This window comes from Triticum aestivum, chromosome 6B, assembly GCF_018294505.1.
Source record: "Triticum aestivum cultivar Chinese Spring chromosome 6B, IWGSC CS RefSeq v2.1, whole genome shotgun sequence".
Taxonomy (NCBI): domain Eukaryota; kingdom Viridiplantae; phylum Streptophyta; class Magnoliopsida; order Poales; family Poaceae; genus Triticum; species Triticum aestivum.
This window is the reverse complement of record NC_057810.1, coordinates 312878437-312895215: the sequence shown is the minus strand read 5'-3', so window position 1 is coordinate 312895215 and position 16779 is coordinate 312878437. Positions and strand designations below refer to the sequence as shown.

General features: G+C 40.6%; 1 protein-coding gene and 1 long non-coding RNA gene across 2 annotated transcripts; both read right to left on the bottom strand.

The window, feature by feature from the left end:
* Window positions 1-8646: 8646 nt before the first annotated feature.
* LOC123137045 (protein ORANGE-LIKE, chloroplastic) lies at window positions 8647-11102 on the bottom strand. Its single transcript, XM_044556589.1, has 8 exons — window positions 10743-11102; window positions 10165-10279; window positions 9850-9963; window positions 9670-9756; window positions 9478-9554; window positions 9263-9390; window positions 9040-9146; window positions 8647-8901 (listed from the first exon to the last, which is right to left on the bottom strand). The coding sequence occupies exons 1-8, from the start codon at window positions 10952-10954 to the stop codon at window positions 8824-8826; spliced, it is 918 nt and encodes a 305-aa protein (XP_044412524.1). The 5' UTR covers window positions 10955-11102; the 3' UTR covers window positions 8647-8823.
* Window positions 11103-13875: 2773 nt separating this feature from the next.
* On the bottom strand, window positions 13876-14764 carry LOC123134116 (uncharacterized). Its single transcript, XR_006465505.1, has 2 exons — window positions 14353-14764; window positions 13876-14073 (listed from the first exon to the last, which is right to left on the bottom strand). It is a non-coding gene; the product is annotated as an uncharacterized lncRNA (long non-coding RNA).
* Between the last annotated feature and the right edge of the window lie 2015 nt (window positions 14765-16779).

The window sequence follows — 16779 nt, the reverse complement described above, 5'->3', positions numbered from 1 at the left end:
GCTGAACGTGAAGTGCGGGATCGACAAGCATTGACGCGAACTAACTTTTATGCAGGTCTACCTTCATCATGGACACCGCGTGCATCCTCTACTTCCACTGCACCAGCACCTCCATCAGGTGCCACCTCCAGCCATGATACAAGAAAGCAGGCACAACCACCACTATCTGCCAAGAGCGCACCTGCCAAGCCTGCACAGAGCTCTTCTTCTTCTTCCATGGCATCAACTGGGCACACAAGTGATATTATTTGTCGTCGTTGTAAGGGAAGAGGTCATTATGCGAGAGAGTGCAAATCTCAGCGTGTGATGATTGCTACTGAGGATGGTGGGTATGAGTCCGCTAGTGACTATGATGAGGAGACTTTGGCTCTTATTACACGTGAAGAACATGGTGGAGATGATTCTGATCATGAGACGCAATACATGGCTCCTGAAGACGCTGACAGGTATGAATGTTTAGTTGCTCAATGTGTTTTGAGTGTGCAGGTCACACAAGCTGAGCAAAATCAGAGGCATAATTTGTTCCATATAAAGGGAGTTCTGAAGGAACGTTCTGTGCGCGTCATCATAGACGGAGGGAGCTGCAACAACTTAGCTAGCATGGAGATGGTGGAGAAGCTCTCTCTCACCACAAGACCACATCCACATCCTTACTACATCCAATGGTTCAACAACAGTGGCAAGGTTAAGGTAACACGTACTGTTCGTGTGCATTTTAGTATCTCTACATATGCTAATTATGTTGATTGTGATGTGGTACCTATGCAAGCATGTTCCTTATTACTTGGTAGACCATGGCAATTTGATAAAAATTATGTACACCATGGTAGAAACAATCAGTATACTCTTGTTCATAAGGATAAAAATATTACTTTGCTTCCTATGACTCCTGATTCCATTTTGAAAGATGATATTAATAGAGCTAATAAAGCAAAACAGGAGAAGAATAAGAGTGAAAATCAGATTGTGGCAAAAGAATTTGAGCAACAAATGAAGCCTAATAATAAACCATCTAGTGTTGCTTCTGAAATTAAATTGAAAAGTGCATGTTTATTTGCCACCAAATCTGATATTGATGAGCTAGATTTCAGCAAATCTGTTTTGCCATGATTTTGTGTGCAAAGAGGCATTATTTTCATTCGAGGACATGCCTTCCTCTTTGCCTCCTGCTGTCACTAACATTTTGCAGGAGTTCGCTGACGTCTTTCCACAAGACGTGCCACTGGGATTACCGCCTATTCGAGCGATTGAGCATCAGATTGACTTAATTCCCGGTGCTTCACTGCCAAACCGTGCGCCATACCGTACCAATCCAGAGGAGACGAAGGAGATTATGCGTTAAGTATAAGAGCTTCTCGACAAAGGTTATATATGCGAATCCCTTAGTCCTTGTGTTGTTCCTATTATTCTAGTGCCGAAAAAGGATGGTACATCGCGTATGTGTGTTGATTGTAGAGGCATTAATAATATTACTATTCGTTATCGTCATCCAATTCCTAGGCTAGATGATATGCTTGATGACTTGAGTGGCTCTACAATATTCTCCAAAGTTGATTTGCATAGTGGATACCATCAAATCCATATGAAATTGGGGGATGAATGGAAAACAGCATTTAAAAGTAAGTTTGGATTATATGAGTGGTTAGTCATGCCTTTTGGGTTAACTAATGCACCTAGTACTTTCATGTGATTAATGAACGAAGTTTTACGTGCTTCCATTGGACGATTTGTGGTAGTTTACTTTGATGACATATTGATTTAATTATAGCAGATCTTTGGAGGAACATTTGGAACATTTACGTGTTGTTTTTATTGCTCTACGTGATGCACGTTTGTTTGGTAACCTTGGGAAACGCAACTTTTGCACCGACCGAGTGTCTTTTCTTGGCTATGTTGTTACTCCACGGGGAATTGAAGTTGATAAAGCCAAGATTGAAGCTATTGAGAGTTGGCCGCAGCCCAAAACGGTCACACAAGTGAGGAGTTTTCTTGGCCTTGCTGGATTCTATGGGCGTTTTCTGAGAGATTTTAGCACCATTGCTGCACCTCTCAATCAGCTTACAAAGAAGGATGTGCCTTTTATTTGGGGTACCGCACAGGAAGAAGCCTTCACGGTGTTGAAAGATAGTTGCCACATGCTCCTTTACTCCAACTTCCTGATTTTAATAAGACATTTGAGCTTGAATGTGATGCTAGTGGAATTGGATTAGGAGGTGTGTTATTACAAGATGGAAAACCTATTGCATAGTTTTCTGAAAAATTGAGTGGGCCTAGTCTAAATTATTCTACTTATGATAAAGAATTATATGCTCTTGTTCGGACTTTAGAAACATGGCAACATTATTTATGGCCCAAAGAATTTGTTATACATTCTGATCATGAATCTTTGAAACATATTAAAAGTCAAGCTAAACTGAATCGTAGACATGCTAAATGGGTTGAATTCATTGAGACTTTCCCTTATGTCATTAAACATAAGAAGGGTAAAGAAAATGTTATTGCTGATGCATTGTCTCGTTGCTATACTATGCTTTGGCAACTTGACTTCAAAATATTTGGTTTGGAGACCATCAAAGATCAATATGTGCATGATATTGATTTTAAAGATGTATTGCAGAATTGTAAAGAAGGAAGAACATGGAACAAGTTCGTCGTTAATGATGGATTTGCGTTCCGTGCTAACAAGCTATGCATTCCAGCTAGCTCCGTTCGTATTTTGTTGTTGCAGGAGGCGCATGGAGGAGGACTAATGGGACACATTGGCGTGAAGAAGACGGAGGACGTACTTGCTAAACATTTCTTTTGGCCAAAGATGAGACGGGATGTTGAGCGCTTTGTTGCTCGCTGCACTACATGTCAAAAAGCTAAGTCATGACTCAATCCTCATGGTTTGTATATGCCTTTGCCTGTACCTAGTGTTCCTTGGGAGGATATATTTATGGACTTTGTTTTAGGTTTACCTCGAACAAAGAAGGGGAGGGATAGCATATTTGTTGCCGTGGATAGATTCTCGAAAATGGCACACTTTATACCATGTCATAAAAGCGATGATGCTGTTAATGTTGCTGATTTGTTCTTTCGTGAAATTATTCGCTTGCATGGTGTGCCAAATACTATTTTTCAGATCGTGATACTAAATTTCTTAGCCACTTTTGGAGATGTTTATGGGCTAAGTTGGGGACTAAATTACTTTTTAGTACTACTTGTCACCCCCAAACTGATGGACAAACTGAAGTAGTCAATAGAACATTGTCTACTATGCTTAGGGCTATTTTGAAGAATAATAAGAAAATGTGGGAAGAATGCTTGCCTCATATTGAATTTGCTTATAATCGTTCATTGCATTCTACTACTAAGATGTGCCCTTTTGAAATTGTGTATGGTTTCCTACCTCGTGCACCTATTGATTTGTTGCCTCTTCCATCTTCGGAGAAGGTTAATTTTCATGCTAAGCAACATGCTGAATTGATTTTAAAAATGCATGAGTTAACTAAGGAAAACATTGAGCATATGAATGCTAAATATAAACTTGCCGGAGATAAAGGTAGAAAACATGTTGTGTTTGAACCTGGAGATCTTGTTTGGTTACATTTGCGTAAGGATAGATTTATTGATTTGCGCAAATCAAAGCTAATGCCACATGTTGATGGTCCTTTTAAGGTGTTAGAGAAAATAAATGATAATGCATATAAACTTGAGCTGCCTGCAGATTTGGGGTTAGTCCCACTTTTAACATTGCAGATTTGAAGCCTTATTTGGGTGAGGAAGATGAGCTTCCGTCGAGGACGACTTCATTTCAAGAAGGGGAGGGTGATGAGGACATCAATACCATTGTTACACCCAGAGCCCCTGCTGCTATACATATTGGACCAATTACTAGAGCTCGCGCACGCTAATTAAATTAGCAGGTACTTTTGTTTCTTGGTAATGATTCTAATGTTCATGAGAATATGATGCTGCCTAAATTGGATACATTTGTTTTGCTTACAAATGAAGGGCCTAGCTTGGAGAAGGATGAACATTGGAGCAAGAAAAAGCATGGAGATGATGGCATGCGCAAGGGGAACAAGAACGGAGTTACAAGTGATGATTTCAGGACGTTGAAGCCACCATAATGAGTGCATGAAGCCTTGGAAGAAATATACAAGATGCTACTTCATAACTTTCATCAAGAGGCTATTCTAGGTGCTGTGTCACCTTATTATTGGGCCAGGCCCATGTATTTTCAAAATACTTGAGTATAGGCTGTTTTTAGATTCCGTATGTGTGGGGAAAAAAGAGATAGGGTTTGTTTCGGACCCCTTCCCCAAGGGCCACGAAATTCCCCCCTCTTCCTCCATATATATAGCCCTTAGGGCGTCGTTTAGACTTTGGGTTTTGTTTAGATTAAAAGTTTGCCATAGTTGCAACTTCGTGTACTTCGTTTGTGTTCAACGACCAGACCAAGACGCCACAGAACCCCATCTTAATCAATAAAGCTTTCATCTTATATTCGCAATATCCAGATTGCAATCTCAGTTTCTTGCTTGTTCTTCATTTGCTCGCAGGAAATAGACCCTCGTGGTCAGGTTAATCATGCTCCGGCGTGGTCAATAACCTCTCGGAGTTGGTTTAGCGACTGCTAAGGTGCGACGTCCTCGCACGTACGTAGTCGGATCGTCAAAGTCTACTCCTCCAAAATGACAATCACCATCTCATCGAAATACGGGACACCTTTGCCTCTATCAACATGTTGGCCAACTAGAATTGTTTCGCTTAAACTACGGTGAGATTATTTTACCACTTAAGGTTAATGAGGCTGAAAGGATACAACAACATAGACCTATTTGCCTCCTTAATGTTAGTTTTAAAATATTCACGAAGGTTGCAACAATCAGGCTAAATTCGGTTGCTGGACATGTGGTTCATCCTTCACAAACATCTTTTATGGAAGGCGGGCGCATCCTAGATGGAGCTGTTATCCTTCATGAAACAGTCCATGAATTACACCATAAAAAGTTGAATGCGGTGGTACTCAAAATAGACTTTGAAAAGGCTTATGACAAAGTCAAGTGGCCCTTTCTTCAACAGGCTCAGAATGAAAAGATTTTCTGCAGAGTGGCATGCTATGATCCATAGCTTCGTTTCTTGAGGTAGTGTTGCCATTAAGGTCAATGATGACGTTGAACACTATTTCCAAATGAAGAAGGGATTGCGACAAGGTGACTCCGCATCGCCCATGCTATTCAATATAGTGGTGGATATGCTAGCAGTCATGATTGAGCATGCCAAGGTTGATGGCCAAATTGATGGGTAGTAAATCATCTAGTTGATGGTGGTCTCTCTATACTTCAGTATGCCAACAATATGGTTCTCGTCATGGATCATGACCTGGAGAAAGCGAGAAATATGACACTAATATTATCAGCATTCGAGCAACTCTCGGGTCTTAAGACCAATTTTCATAAAAGTGAATTGTTTTGCTTTGGCAATGCTCAAGACGAGGCCCACCTGTACGCTGAACTGTTCGGATGCAGGTTGCGCCAGTTTTCGATCACATTTTTGGGGATACTGATACATTATTGGAGACTCACAAAGGCTGAATGGAAACACGCTGAGGAGAGACTGCAAAAAAGATTTAACAGTTGGAAAGGTAAACTGCTGTCTATGGGTGGAAGATTGGTCCTCATAAATTCAGTACTAAGTAATATGACACTATATATGATTTCCTTCTTCCAGTTGGCGAAAGGATTTTTACATAGGTTGGATTATTTCCGATCAAGATTCTTTTGGCAAGGAGATAGCGAGAGAAAGAAATATCGACTGGCTAAATGGAGTGTGGTTTGCCGTCCCAAAGAGCAAGGCAGGTTGGGCATTCATGACCTTGAGGTTAAGAATATGGCCCTCCTCGGCAAATGGTTGTTTAAATTACTGACGAAAGATGTATGGCAAAACCCTCCTAAGGAGGAAATATGTGGGTTCGAAGGCGGTATCCCAAGTACAGTGGAAGCCTGGGGATTCACACTTTTGGGCAGGTCTAATGGCTATGAAGAAATAATTTTTTTCTGCTATGGATCCTTCCTTATTAACGATGGCTCGAAAATTAGATTCTGGGAGGACAAGTGGCTAGGAAACCACACTCGGGAGAAATATCCGGCTCTATACAACATTGTGCGCCGCAAGGTTGATACTATCGCCACGGTAATGGAATCATTTCCGCCAAACATGACGTTCAGAAGAGATTTAATTGGACCCAGACTCCAATTGTGGAACATCCTGCTCGAGCGGTTGTCCACGGTGCAATTGTCACATGGGTCTGATGTATTTTGATGGAACCTCCATAGGAATGGATAATTCTTAGTGGAGTCCATGTATAGAGCGGTAATCCAGTCTGATGTACCAGTAGATAATAACAAGAAGATCTCGAAGATGAAGATACCTCTTAAGAATAAACTCTTTGCATGGCATCTTCGTCGCAGAGTCATTCTTACTGAAAATAACCTTATTAAGAGGAATTGGCATGGAAGTCCTCAATGTGTCTTTTGTCATCATGAGGAGACAGTTAAATATTTATCCTTCCAATGCAAATTGGTTCGGTCTATATGGTCAGTCATCCAAATAGCTTCTGGCTTGTATCCTCCTTGTAGTGTTGCCAATGTATTTGGCAACTGGTTACATGTGATTGATCACAGGTTTAGAATTCTTCTTAGGGTGGGAGAGCTTGCCGTTATTTGGTCTCTTTGGCTATATAGAAATGATAAGGTTTTTAATGATAAAAATACTTCTGTGATGCAGGTTATCTACAGATGTACTGAGACTCTTAGTTTATGATCCTCTCTACATTGTGTAGAGAATCGAGACCTATTTACGGAGGTGTGTACACGATTTGAGGATACAACGGGGATACTTTTACCCGACATGGGTGACAGCATGATCTTAGGATTGCCCCCCCCCCTCCGCTTTAGGCGTTATACGAACTCTACATGTCCTTTGTATTTCACTTTTCTTATTTTTCATTTCTATAAGAGGACCTTGTTTGGTTATGTGCATCTTAGTTATGCAGAGACCGGGTGTGATGCTTAAACCTTTTAAGTAATAAAGCGCCTCTTTTCAAAAAAAATTAGCACACCTACCACCATCAATCATCAACTTGCATGTTCTGCCCTTTGTATGAAACTGAGTCTGAAATAAAGTCCAACATTGACCTTTGTCAACTGCCATGCAAGTGTCATCATGTACCTTCTTGAGTTGCACATTCAACCCACTCAATGTTGCAGTCTCCTCTGCCTCGTTTCTGTGGATACTACTGTGGTTGGTGCAACCAAAATCGTGTTAACAATAATATTCTTCTCTGGGAAGTACTCAAGGGTGTTATTGCCTTGTTGTCATTCTCCATCCAAACTACTGCCTTGTCCTTCTCGGATGATGAGGACATCGCTACCATGGATACAGCTACGACCACATTACTTACTGTACATTTGGTCAAGAAATGATAGAAAAACAAAGGGACATGATTATGTTATGTACAAGGTCTCCACATGGCCTTTGGCCCACCAGAAGTTAGAGACCAAGTCCGTCTAGACATGGACTCAGATTCTGACTACACAGACATATCTGACCTCAAACATTTATAACTTTCATCCAATTTGGATATTTGTTCAGATCACATGAATTTCATTAACCTTTCAACCCAATTGGATTCGTCTTAAGCGAGCCGCTACTACCAAAATGGTTTGGTGCTATTGCAGAATCCGAGTCAAAAATCTCGGTTAATAAGTTAAGTGTCACCTATATGACCTAGGGTTAAGTTTCGCTGCCTTGGGACGTGCGTCCACCCCATTGGTCGCCACCTCTCAGTCTTATACAAGTTGATCAATCTCATAGTGTTTTCTTTAGATTTTGTTTTTGACAAGTTTTCTTTGTGTTTTGTTAGTTACTACCTTTGTCTTGGTTTATTGGCCCCCATTGTATCCTATGCCAAATTTTGACCATAAGTTCAACTTATAAAATGTTCATGCATGTCATTAAAAAATTATATTATTAAAAACTATATATAAATACGAATCCAACGATATAATTTTTGTTGACATGCATTAACGTATTGTTAGTTAAATTTTTGGTCAAAATTTGACACAAATTATAAAGAAGACCAACAAACAAGGATGGAGGTAGTAATAACGTATTGTTAGTTAAATTTTTGGTCAAAATTTGACACAAATTATAAAGGAGACCAACAAACCAGGATGGATGTAGTAAAAGTTAGTGATGGTTATTGTTTGTTCTTCGTCGGTTAGATCATGCTCCGTCGCGATCAATAACTTCTTAGAGTTGGCTTAACGATGCTAAGACACGTTGTGGTCAGAAAGTCAAAGTCTACTCCAAAATCAATCGATAGTTACTGTCTCATCGAAAGATATTAATCTTTGATAGGATCTACCTCATTTTAAGTTGGACGTTTTTTTCTTTCTATTTTGCTAGAAAACCATGCTTTATTTTATTTTTTTGTGTTGGATGTTTGTCCGTGTTATGCGGGCCAGGTTCATCTCGACATATCGATCGAATAAAGATGTCCTTTATCAAAGAAAAAAGAGAGCAATTTTTCGGTATTTGATCTGATCGTCATTACTGCAAGGTTCATCTCGCTATAACTCTTAGTATACAGCAAAGAACAACAAAGCAATTTTTCGGTATTTGATCTGATCATCATTAATGCGAACTTCATCTCGCTATAACTCGTAGTATACATCAAAGACTGATTCAAGCCCTACCACAGCCATAGAAAACAACAGCTAGATAGAAAAAGGAAATAGCATAACAAGCAGGCACCCGTCAAATTGCCCAACATTAATCAAAGGGATCTATACGTGGGTCATGCTCACTTGCCATTGCCATTCCCGTGCACAAGCATGTTGGGCACATCACCTGGAAATCACCGACACGCATGAATTAAGATAGATTGGGTGCTCAAGTATGATGGACCATTTGGTTGTTTTTCAGCTGAATCTTCCAGAAAGCATCAAATCGAATATTGTGAAAATAAACATAGATTAGACACCATACCTTCCCAGCTCCTGAACAATTGGAACAGCGTTCAGTTGTAGAAAGTGAAAAGCGTTTGGTGCCCAACAACATTTTGCTGGCAGAGCAACGGGCACATGGCAGGTATCCTGTGGTACGGAATCAAGTTTAGATAGGCAAATGAAGTAGAGTACAAAAAGCAGGGATTTTCAAGGTAATCCTCTTTGCTTATGTGCCAGATAGTTGAAAAGGAATATACTCATACCTGTCCCATGGCAATATGTGCATCTGTTCTTTTCTTGCTGCCTCACATTTTTCACTTCAACCAACATTAAGGCTGAAATTACACCAACTGCACCACCTGAAAAGGACGCCACTATGGGATCTACCTGACTGATAGATGGCCAAGAAGAAGTACAAATTATTATTCTATAAACACCGCTGGATAATCCTTTAAGAGGACAAGTTTCTTTAAATCACCTTAACTGAAGAGGCAAATACATGTTCCGTATAAAATCTTCATAAGAGGTACCACCAAGCCCTAATTTCAGTTCAAGCTGCACCAAATAATCATTTTTTAAGAAGAGTTATTACTTCAAATTACCAACATAGTCTCTGGTTTTAAGAGGACAAGGAACAACAAATTTTCAGAGAGATGAAGCTGGCACTTACTATTGGGGCTATTAAGCCACCAAAAATGATTATCCCAGATATGAAAGAGAATGATGTCAAGTAGAGTTGCTTCATTGTCTTTGGTGACTACTTCATACAAAACAAAAGAAATGAATATTACCAAGAAGAACTCAAAAGGCCATTTGCCCATAAAATAATTCAGGGTCGGGGGTCGGTCACCGTATAAGGCAAAAACGGAATGGTAGATGGCATCTCCGGCATCTCATTTTCTTCACTGCTGGAACATCTGCTTTCAGCAGCTCTGATTCGCTGCTGCACCCGCAGTCGTCTGACCTGAGAACATTGCTTATATTGAGGTAAGCTAAGTGCGCTGTTAATTACTCCCTCCGTCCGGAAATACTCGTCGGAGAAATGGATGTATCTAGACTTATTTTAGTTCTAGATACATCCATTTCTATCAATTTCTCCGACAAGTATTTTTGGATGGAGGGAGTACGAAGTTAGAAAAAAATTACAAGTGCGAAAAACAGGCACCTCTTCCATCAAAACGAATATTTTGCTGCGCCGACTCTTGATGTTGTCTTGAATCTCTTGTGATTGCATCTGAACGAAGTCTTGTATTGTCTCTGGGCCTTCAATAATGCAAAAACTAGAGAAGAGAACCATGAGTGAGTGGTCGTGGATCTAGCGGGTTTCTTGTAAACTAAGTTTACAGCGAATGTTTGTAGATGTTAGTCTAGTACTCCCTCCGTCCCAAAATAAGTGTCTTGACTTTAGTATAACTTTGTACTAGAGTTAGTATAAAATTAAGACACATATTTTGGGTACATAAGAGATAAGTCATTCACTGTAGGTAAGTATAAGTATATCTACCAGTTTGATGCAGAATTTTACGCTTTAGCACACTAATGATACTGTATCCACTCACGAGTCAAAGATAAACATTGAAAACTTGTATATACTCGGCTAGGAAGTTGTAAAATCTCAAGCACAAACCATGAATTATCGTACAAAGCAGCAAGTACAGTACTAACTTAACAACCCTGTCATTCCATCAATTTTGTACACCAGGGGAATTTTGATTTGATGTGGAGGCTGGTGTAAAAGGCAACCTGGAAAGGCTGCCGTCTCCGGGCGCCCTGGAGTCGCCGGCGGGAGAGCACCTCCGTAGCATCGTTAGAGCCCGGGGGCCTTCACTCCTCCATACAGCGGGATGAGGCTCAACGGACCGCCAACGGGGAGGAGCGGCCACCGCAACAAACAGACGCTGGGCCGTAGGCCTTGACGCTGGCGGCGTCGCCGAGGCCGCGGCTAGGCAAGACATGGCCGGTCCGCGACACGCAGTGTGGTGAGGGCGTAGGAAGAAGGCGGTGTTTGGATAAATGCCGGGCGGCTCGGGGCGACGGGCGGTTGTTTCGCGGTGGGATCTGACAAGGCGAGCAGTAGATGACAAACGTGGAGAGACGAAGCATCTCTTCACTCCCCCGTTCACAGTGAAGGATGATTCTGCATTAAAAAAAGAAGAATTGGCACTACCGGTCAAATCACTATTCCATGAGAAACAAATTTAGATACAATATAACTGAGTGTATTTCCAGCCATCTCAGTCCTGAGCCTCTTTCCAACCATCCCAGTTTATTAGCATTTTAAGCCTTTAGAACAGCAGTTTGGGATGATTTTGGCCGTTAAATTTCCACTTAATCCCGTGTCACGTCACTTCATTAGCTATTCCGAGCAGAATTCGTAGTGGGCCGCTACTCCGGTGATAATTTTGGAAGCCTGGTGTGAAATTGGGCCTGGGCTTCTACCCAGCCAGAAAAAAAAACAGCAAGCACGCCTTCCATTTCTTCATCCTTGCCACGACCAGTCGCTCATGATCTCGTGATTAGGGTTGCGTCTGCCGCCACTAGCACTCCTGGCTCTTCCGGCGTCGTCGACCGCCTAATCGGATCATGGCCGCGCCCCGCGATCCCCTCTTGACCCGGGGACAAATATGATCCTCCTCCTCCTCACCCCCGTTCCCGTGGGTCGAGCCGCCGCCTCCTCCTGGTCATCTCTGTTGTTCCCTTTTGGCTCGCATCCGTTCGCGGGGCAGTCCTCTGTCATCCCTATGCTTCATGGCGGAAGGATTCATTTGTCTTTGCCCAATCGCCGCCTACTTCCGTCGGTGCAGCTCTAGGAGAGAGGATGGGGTGGAAGATCTATATGGTTTAAGAGCCACATCCCACGTCGACATGGTAAATCCTTACCCAAGACCCCCCGTGCCATTCTCGATCTGGCAACCTTGAATTTTCATTGATGCCAGCATGCACCCGCTTGCAGAGTTGTAGGTATATCTCGCCTCTGTTCTCTTGTGTGTTGTACATCCCAGGAGATAGTCATGGTGTTATTGATGAGATCCCTCCAGCAAATATAGTACCAACCACATGGCTGCTGCTGATTAGGAGCTACACTACATAACGTGCTGCACCATGATGTGGTTCTGTGGTATTCTTCCTTGCATTGAGGAATTAATCACTATGGTTTACAAGTTTATGCAAATGTGTACATATAATTGACAAGTCTAGGCTCATTCCAAGCTCCATGGCTCATGATGCGAAATTTTGTTGCTAATAGGATTTCATCTATGGCAATTAGTATTTTCAAGTTGTAAGACTGATGGAAAGAAGACCCACGTAAATTTGTGTGATGTTATAATAAGAAATTCAAAATATGTGTTTTCCTCTTATGGGCTAATAAACTATTTTTCCTGTAACATGCGCATTGCAGCTAGGATATGCTATTCACATAAACTGCTCACCTGGAAATGAGAGTGTTATATTGCTTCATGTCCATTAATAACTAATATCGCTATGCATGGTTGGAGGCAATTTTAGATATCTGAATTACACAGTTGGTAAATAATGCCAATAATGTACTCCCTTAATTCCTAAATACAAGCCCTTTTAGAGATTCTAATATGGATTACATATGGAGCAAAGTGTGTGAATCTACACTTTAAAACATGTCTATATACATTCGTATGTAGTCCATATTGATTTTTTTTTAAAAACAAAGGGAGTAGATAGCTATCATGTCCGGATGTGCCTCCGTCAAAGGTACATGTTCAATTTCTATAATATGTTCTCGAATATGTAATTGTGCATGGTGTTAATTATTACTATAATTTGGCTTTTCATATTTCTGTACTCTGTGGTCACATTGCTCTTTTCGCAGTTTTGACTTTTTTTGCAATCAAGAACTACTCCCTCCGTCCCATAATATAAGAACGTTTTTGATACTAGTGTAGTGTTAAAAACTTTCTTATATTTTGGGATAGAGGAAGTACATTTTATCAAATAATCACAAATGCCGCGTGTCTTAATGGACAACTCTTAGAATGTATGATGAATCTTATACCATAGCATCGACATCCTGTTGTTAGTTCTGAATCACCTTCTAGGTTTTCGGCTCATAGTATTAGCCCATCACATATTGCAACATGGGCATGAAGCTGTACCTCTCCTCCATCACCCAATTTATATTCCTGTTTGAGCAAAGCATAAGCATATATGTTTAAATCCAAAATCTAAATATGTGTTTGGATGTCAATTCATTAGGCAAAAATAGAATGGTGCAGAAAAAATAGGATTGCCCAAACTTTTTCAGTTCAATGAACTGAACTTGACAATCCAAATCAGAAGATACATGTATTAGCATTACAAAGAAACATTAGAGACAATCTATAGAGCACAATACTAATGGAATCTGGCACTTTGCCATCTGCCATGGCAGATGGCAAAGGCATGGTCGACGGATGGCAAAGGCTTTGCCATCTGCCAGCAGATGGCAAACAGTTTGTCTGAAACCCTGCCGGTAAAGGCTTCTTTGCCGCCTGCTGGCTGATGGCAAAGAGCCTGTGCCTTTGCCATCAGCTGGCAGATGGCAAAGCCTCTTAACAGGGTTAGCCCCGTTAGAAGGCTAACGGCATACTTTGCCATCTGCCAGCAGATGGCAAAGGCTGCAGGCTCTTTGCCGTCTGCCAGCAGATGGCAAAGGCTGCATGCTTTGCCATCTGCTGGCAGATGGCAAAGAGCCCAAATAGGCCAGCCCAAATTTTACATGTAGATGACACGTGGCCTCTTTGCCATCTGCCAGCTGATGGCAAAGTGACTATATTGCCCCATTTAATTTTGATTTTTCTTATATCAGTTCCTTTTCACAGAAAATCAAACACAAATATATTTATATGACCAATATAGCATATTCAGCACATATTACCAATAGTCATGAACACATATATATCCAACACATGTTACCAATAGTAGCAAGTTTCATCCGTACATATACATAGTTTCATCAATATTACACAGTTTCATCCATAGGTAGCAAGTTTCACAAGGTCAAAACAAAAACTAAATACAAGCACTCCATCAATCCAAACTTCCGTGATCTTAAGTAAATCTGTAAAATAGGAAAGAAGAAAGTTAGAAGAAGAAGACTAGAAGAAGAAGATTATTATGATGCGGAAATATGCATGGATTGTCAAAACTTGCATTATCCTACTATCACTAGTACAACAAAGCTGCAGGTTGGCATAGTTCATGAACCATGTACATCATGACAAATACAATATCATCCAATGCTCAACTATGAACAAAATTGAACAATTACACCTCACAAAGGCAGAGCATAGAACCAACAAGCAAGTAGGAGGGGTATAAGAGGACTTGAGGAGCTCACTGGAGGGGGTTCTAGCCTAGGCCGAGCTTCATCACCATGGATGCAGCTAGGGGAATCAGACGAGTCTACCATCATAGGAGCACCAGCACCACCACCGCCAAAACTGGAATGGCCGGAGCGAATCACCATCATATGTGTACAACTACCAGTGTTGTAGTACTTGAGGAAGATGAATGCAACACAGCTCACACACATAGGTACAAAGTAATAGAATACAGACAAGTTACTAAGTGGAGTAGTAGTAGAAGGGACCTAAGCTAGCACCCATGCCAAGAGACATACTACTAGTAAATTGTTGTTATGGGTGAGACAAGAGCACAGGTGGTGCTGCTAGAGAGGGAACTATGGGCACTCGGAATAAATTAACAGAGTATGCATGCATGGGAAAACTCAAGAGTAAAATTGGAAGTAAACTGAGCCATCTAAACAGTACTAGTAAGCATGCACGTGCAACGCACGTTTCAAACGTTGATCAACTGAGTTCACGTGGTATAAAACTAAAATATGTTTTGCAAATAAATAAATTAAATGGATACAAAATAGCATGTCGTTCAAATTGTATTTTAAAAAGTGAGACATCACTGTGATCCAACAACCAGATGAAGAATCAGTGTCTGGCCTCGACAACCAATGTTTTTATGCAAAATGATTTCTGATATGAATTTACACACAACCAATATGTAAGTTCCGAGCAGATGCAAAATGATTTCTGGGGGCGGCGACGATGGAGTGGGATGGGATAGGGTTTGGGTGGTTGGGCTGCCCGGGGGGTAGGGGTTCTTTTTCTTTCTTTCTCTTTTTTTGTTTAGATAAATGGGATGGATGGATGGATGCCATGTCATCAATCCATGACACAAACATTTCAACCAATGAGAACAAAAATAACCCCACAATTTTTTTACCTGGAAAAAAATTACCCCATCTCTTTGCCATCTGCCAGCAGATGGCAAAGAGGTGGGGCTGGTACGCCATTACACTCTTGACGGCCACAGGATTTGCCAACCTCTTTGCCATCTGCTGGAAGATGGCAAAGATTATTTGCCATCCACTAGCAGATGGCAAAGAATTGGCTGATGGCAACCATGTTCTTTGGCATCTATCAGTTCTTTACCAACTGTTTTTTATAAGCAGATGGCAAAGACGTTCTTTGCCATCAGTTGGCAGATGGCAAAGAGCTGGCTGATGGCAAATTCCCTGTTTCCAGTAGTGCAAGGAGCAAATCAAACGTATGATGGAAACTACGAAGGGACGGAACTTTAGAATTATTTGGCAGTCCATGGCAGAAACAGGACTATAGATATGCCTTTGTTACTTCTCCAAGTTAATGTTCCTTTCTTAAAGAATCGGTGGATACATTTTGTGAGCTCCCATGCAACCACTTCAACACCTTTTACCATAGTCAGTTCATCCATGCCATCGTATTTACTATTTAGCAATCATTTTTTCAACTTCAACTATGTATCTGACATGAGGTGTATCAATTTATTTAATACACGTAAGTAGAAAACCAATTGATAATATGTGAAAATAAAAGAGTTCTGTATAGTTTTTTTGGGTTAATTTTTGCCTTTTCATTGTGGATCCATGCCCTTAAATTATGTAGCAAAACAAATGATTTCTATATTTTTATGAATGCTTTCCTCTTTGACAGGTGATGTTGTTATAAAAAACACCTTCAGCTTGTGTTCAAGGTAGTGATAGACCTCCTACTGGAAACATGACAATGGCAAACCCAATGGTTTCAGAAGGACTAAAAAGGAAGTATTCAACATAAAAAGGTTATCTAATGTAGTGGTAATGTTTTTCTTCTTATAGTGTCTGATATGCTTTTCTTCTTATGAACCTATACTACAGTGGTAATTTCCTGAGCGTGCATGTACAAATTATATCATAAATTCATAATATACTCTATATTGTATCTTTAGTTTAGTGCTCACTTCTGTTGTTTTCATTGAATTAAGTGAAATCTTGATGATGTTGCACTTTGAAGTGCTAGTGATGCCTATGCGTCCACTGAATCAACTGAATTTGTACTGATTTTGTAGTTGATGTCATGGTAACAGTAAATACTCTTCAAATCGTTGACATGTAATTAAGTTTGTAATGTACGACCAAGTGCAGCTCCATTTACCTTCTGTGATCCTTATTGTGTTTTAGAATTATAATCCATTTTATTAGAAAATTCTTGATAGCCAGATGTGTCGAGGCCTTGGGACAAGTGCTATCTGTAGATTCTGCATGGACTTTGCCTGGCTACGGCTGTTGGAATATTAGGATAATCTGACAAATATTGAAGAAAGATATCATGTAAATGATCAACATTAAATTTGAGCATGTGAAAGGAAGCAAAAGTTTAAATGTTCCACTGGAAGTAGAATGAAATTCATTTACACTTATTTACAGATATTTCGATATTCTATAGAATTC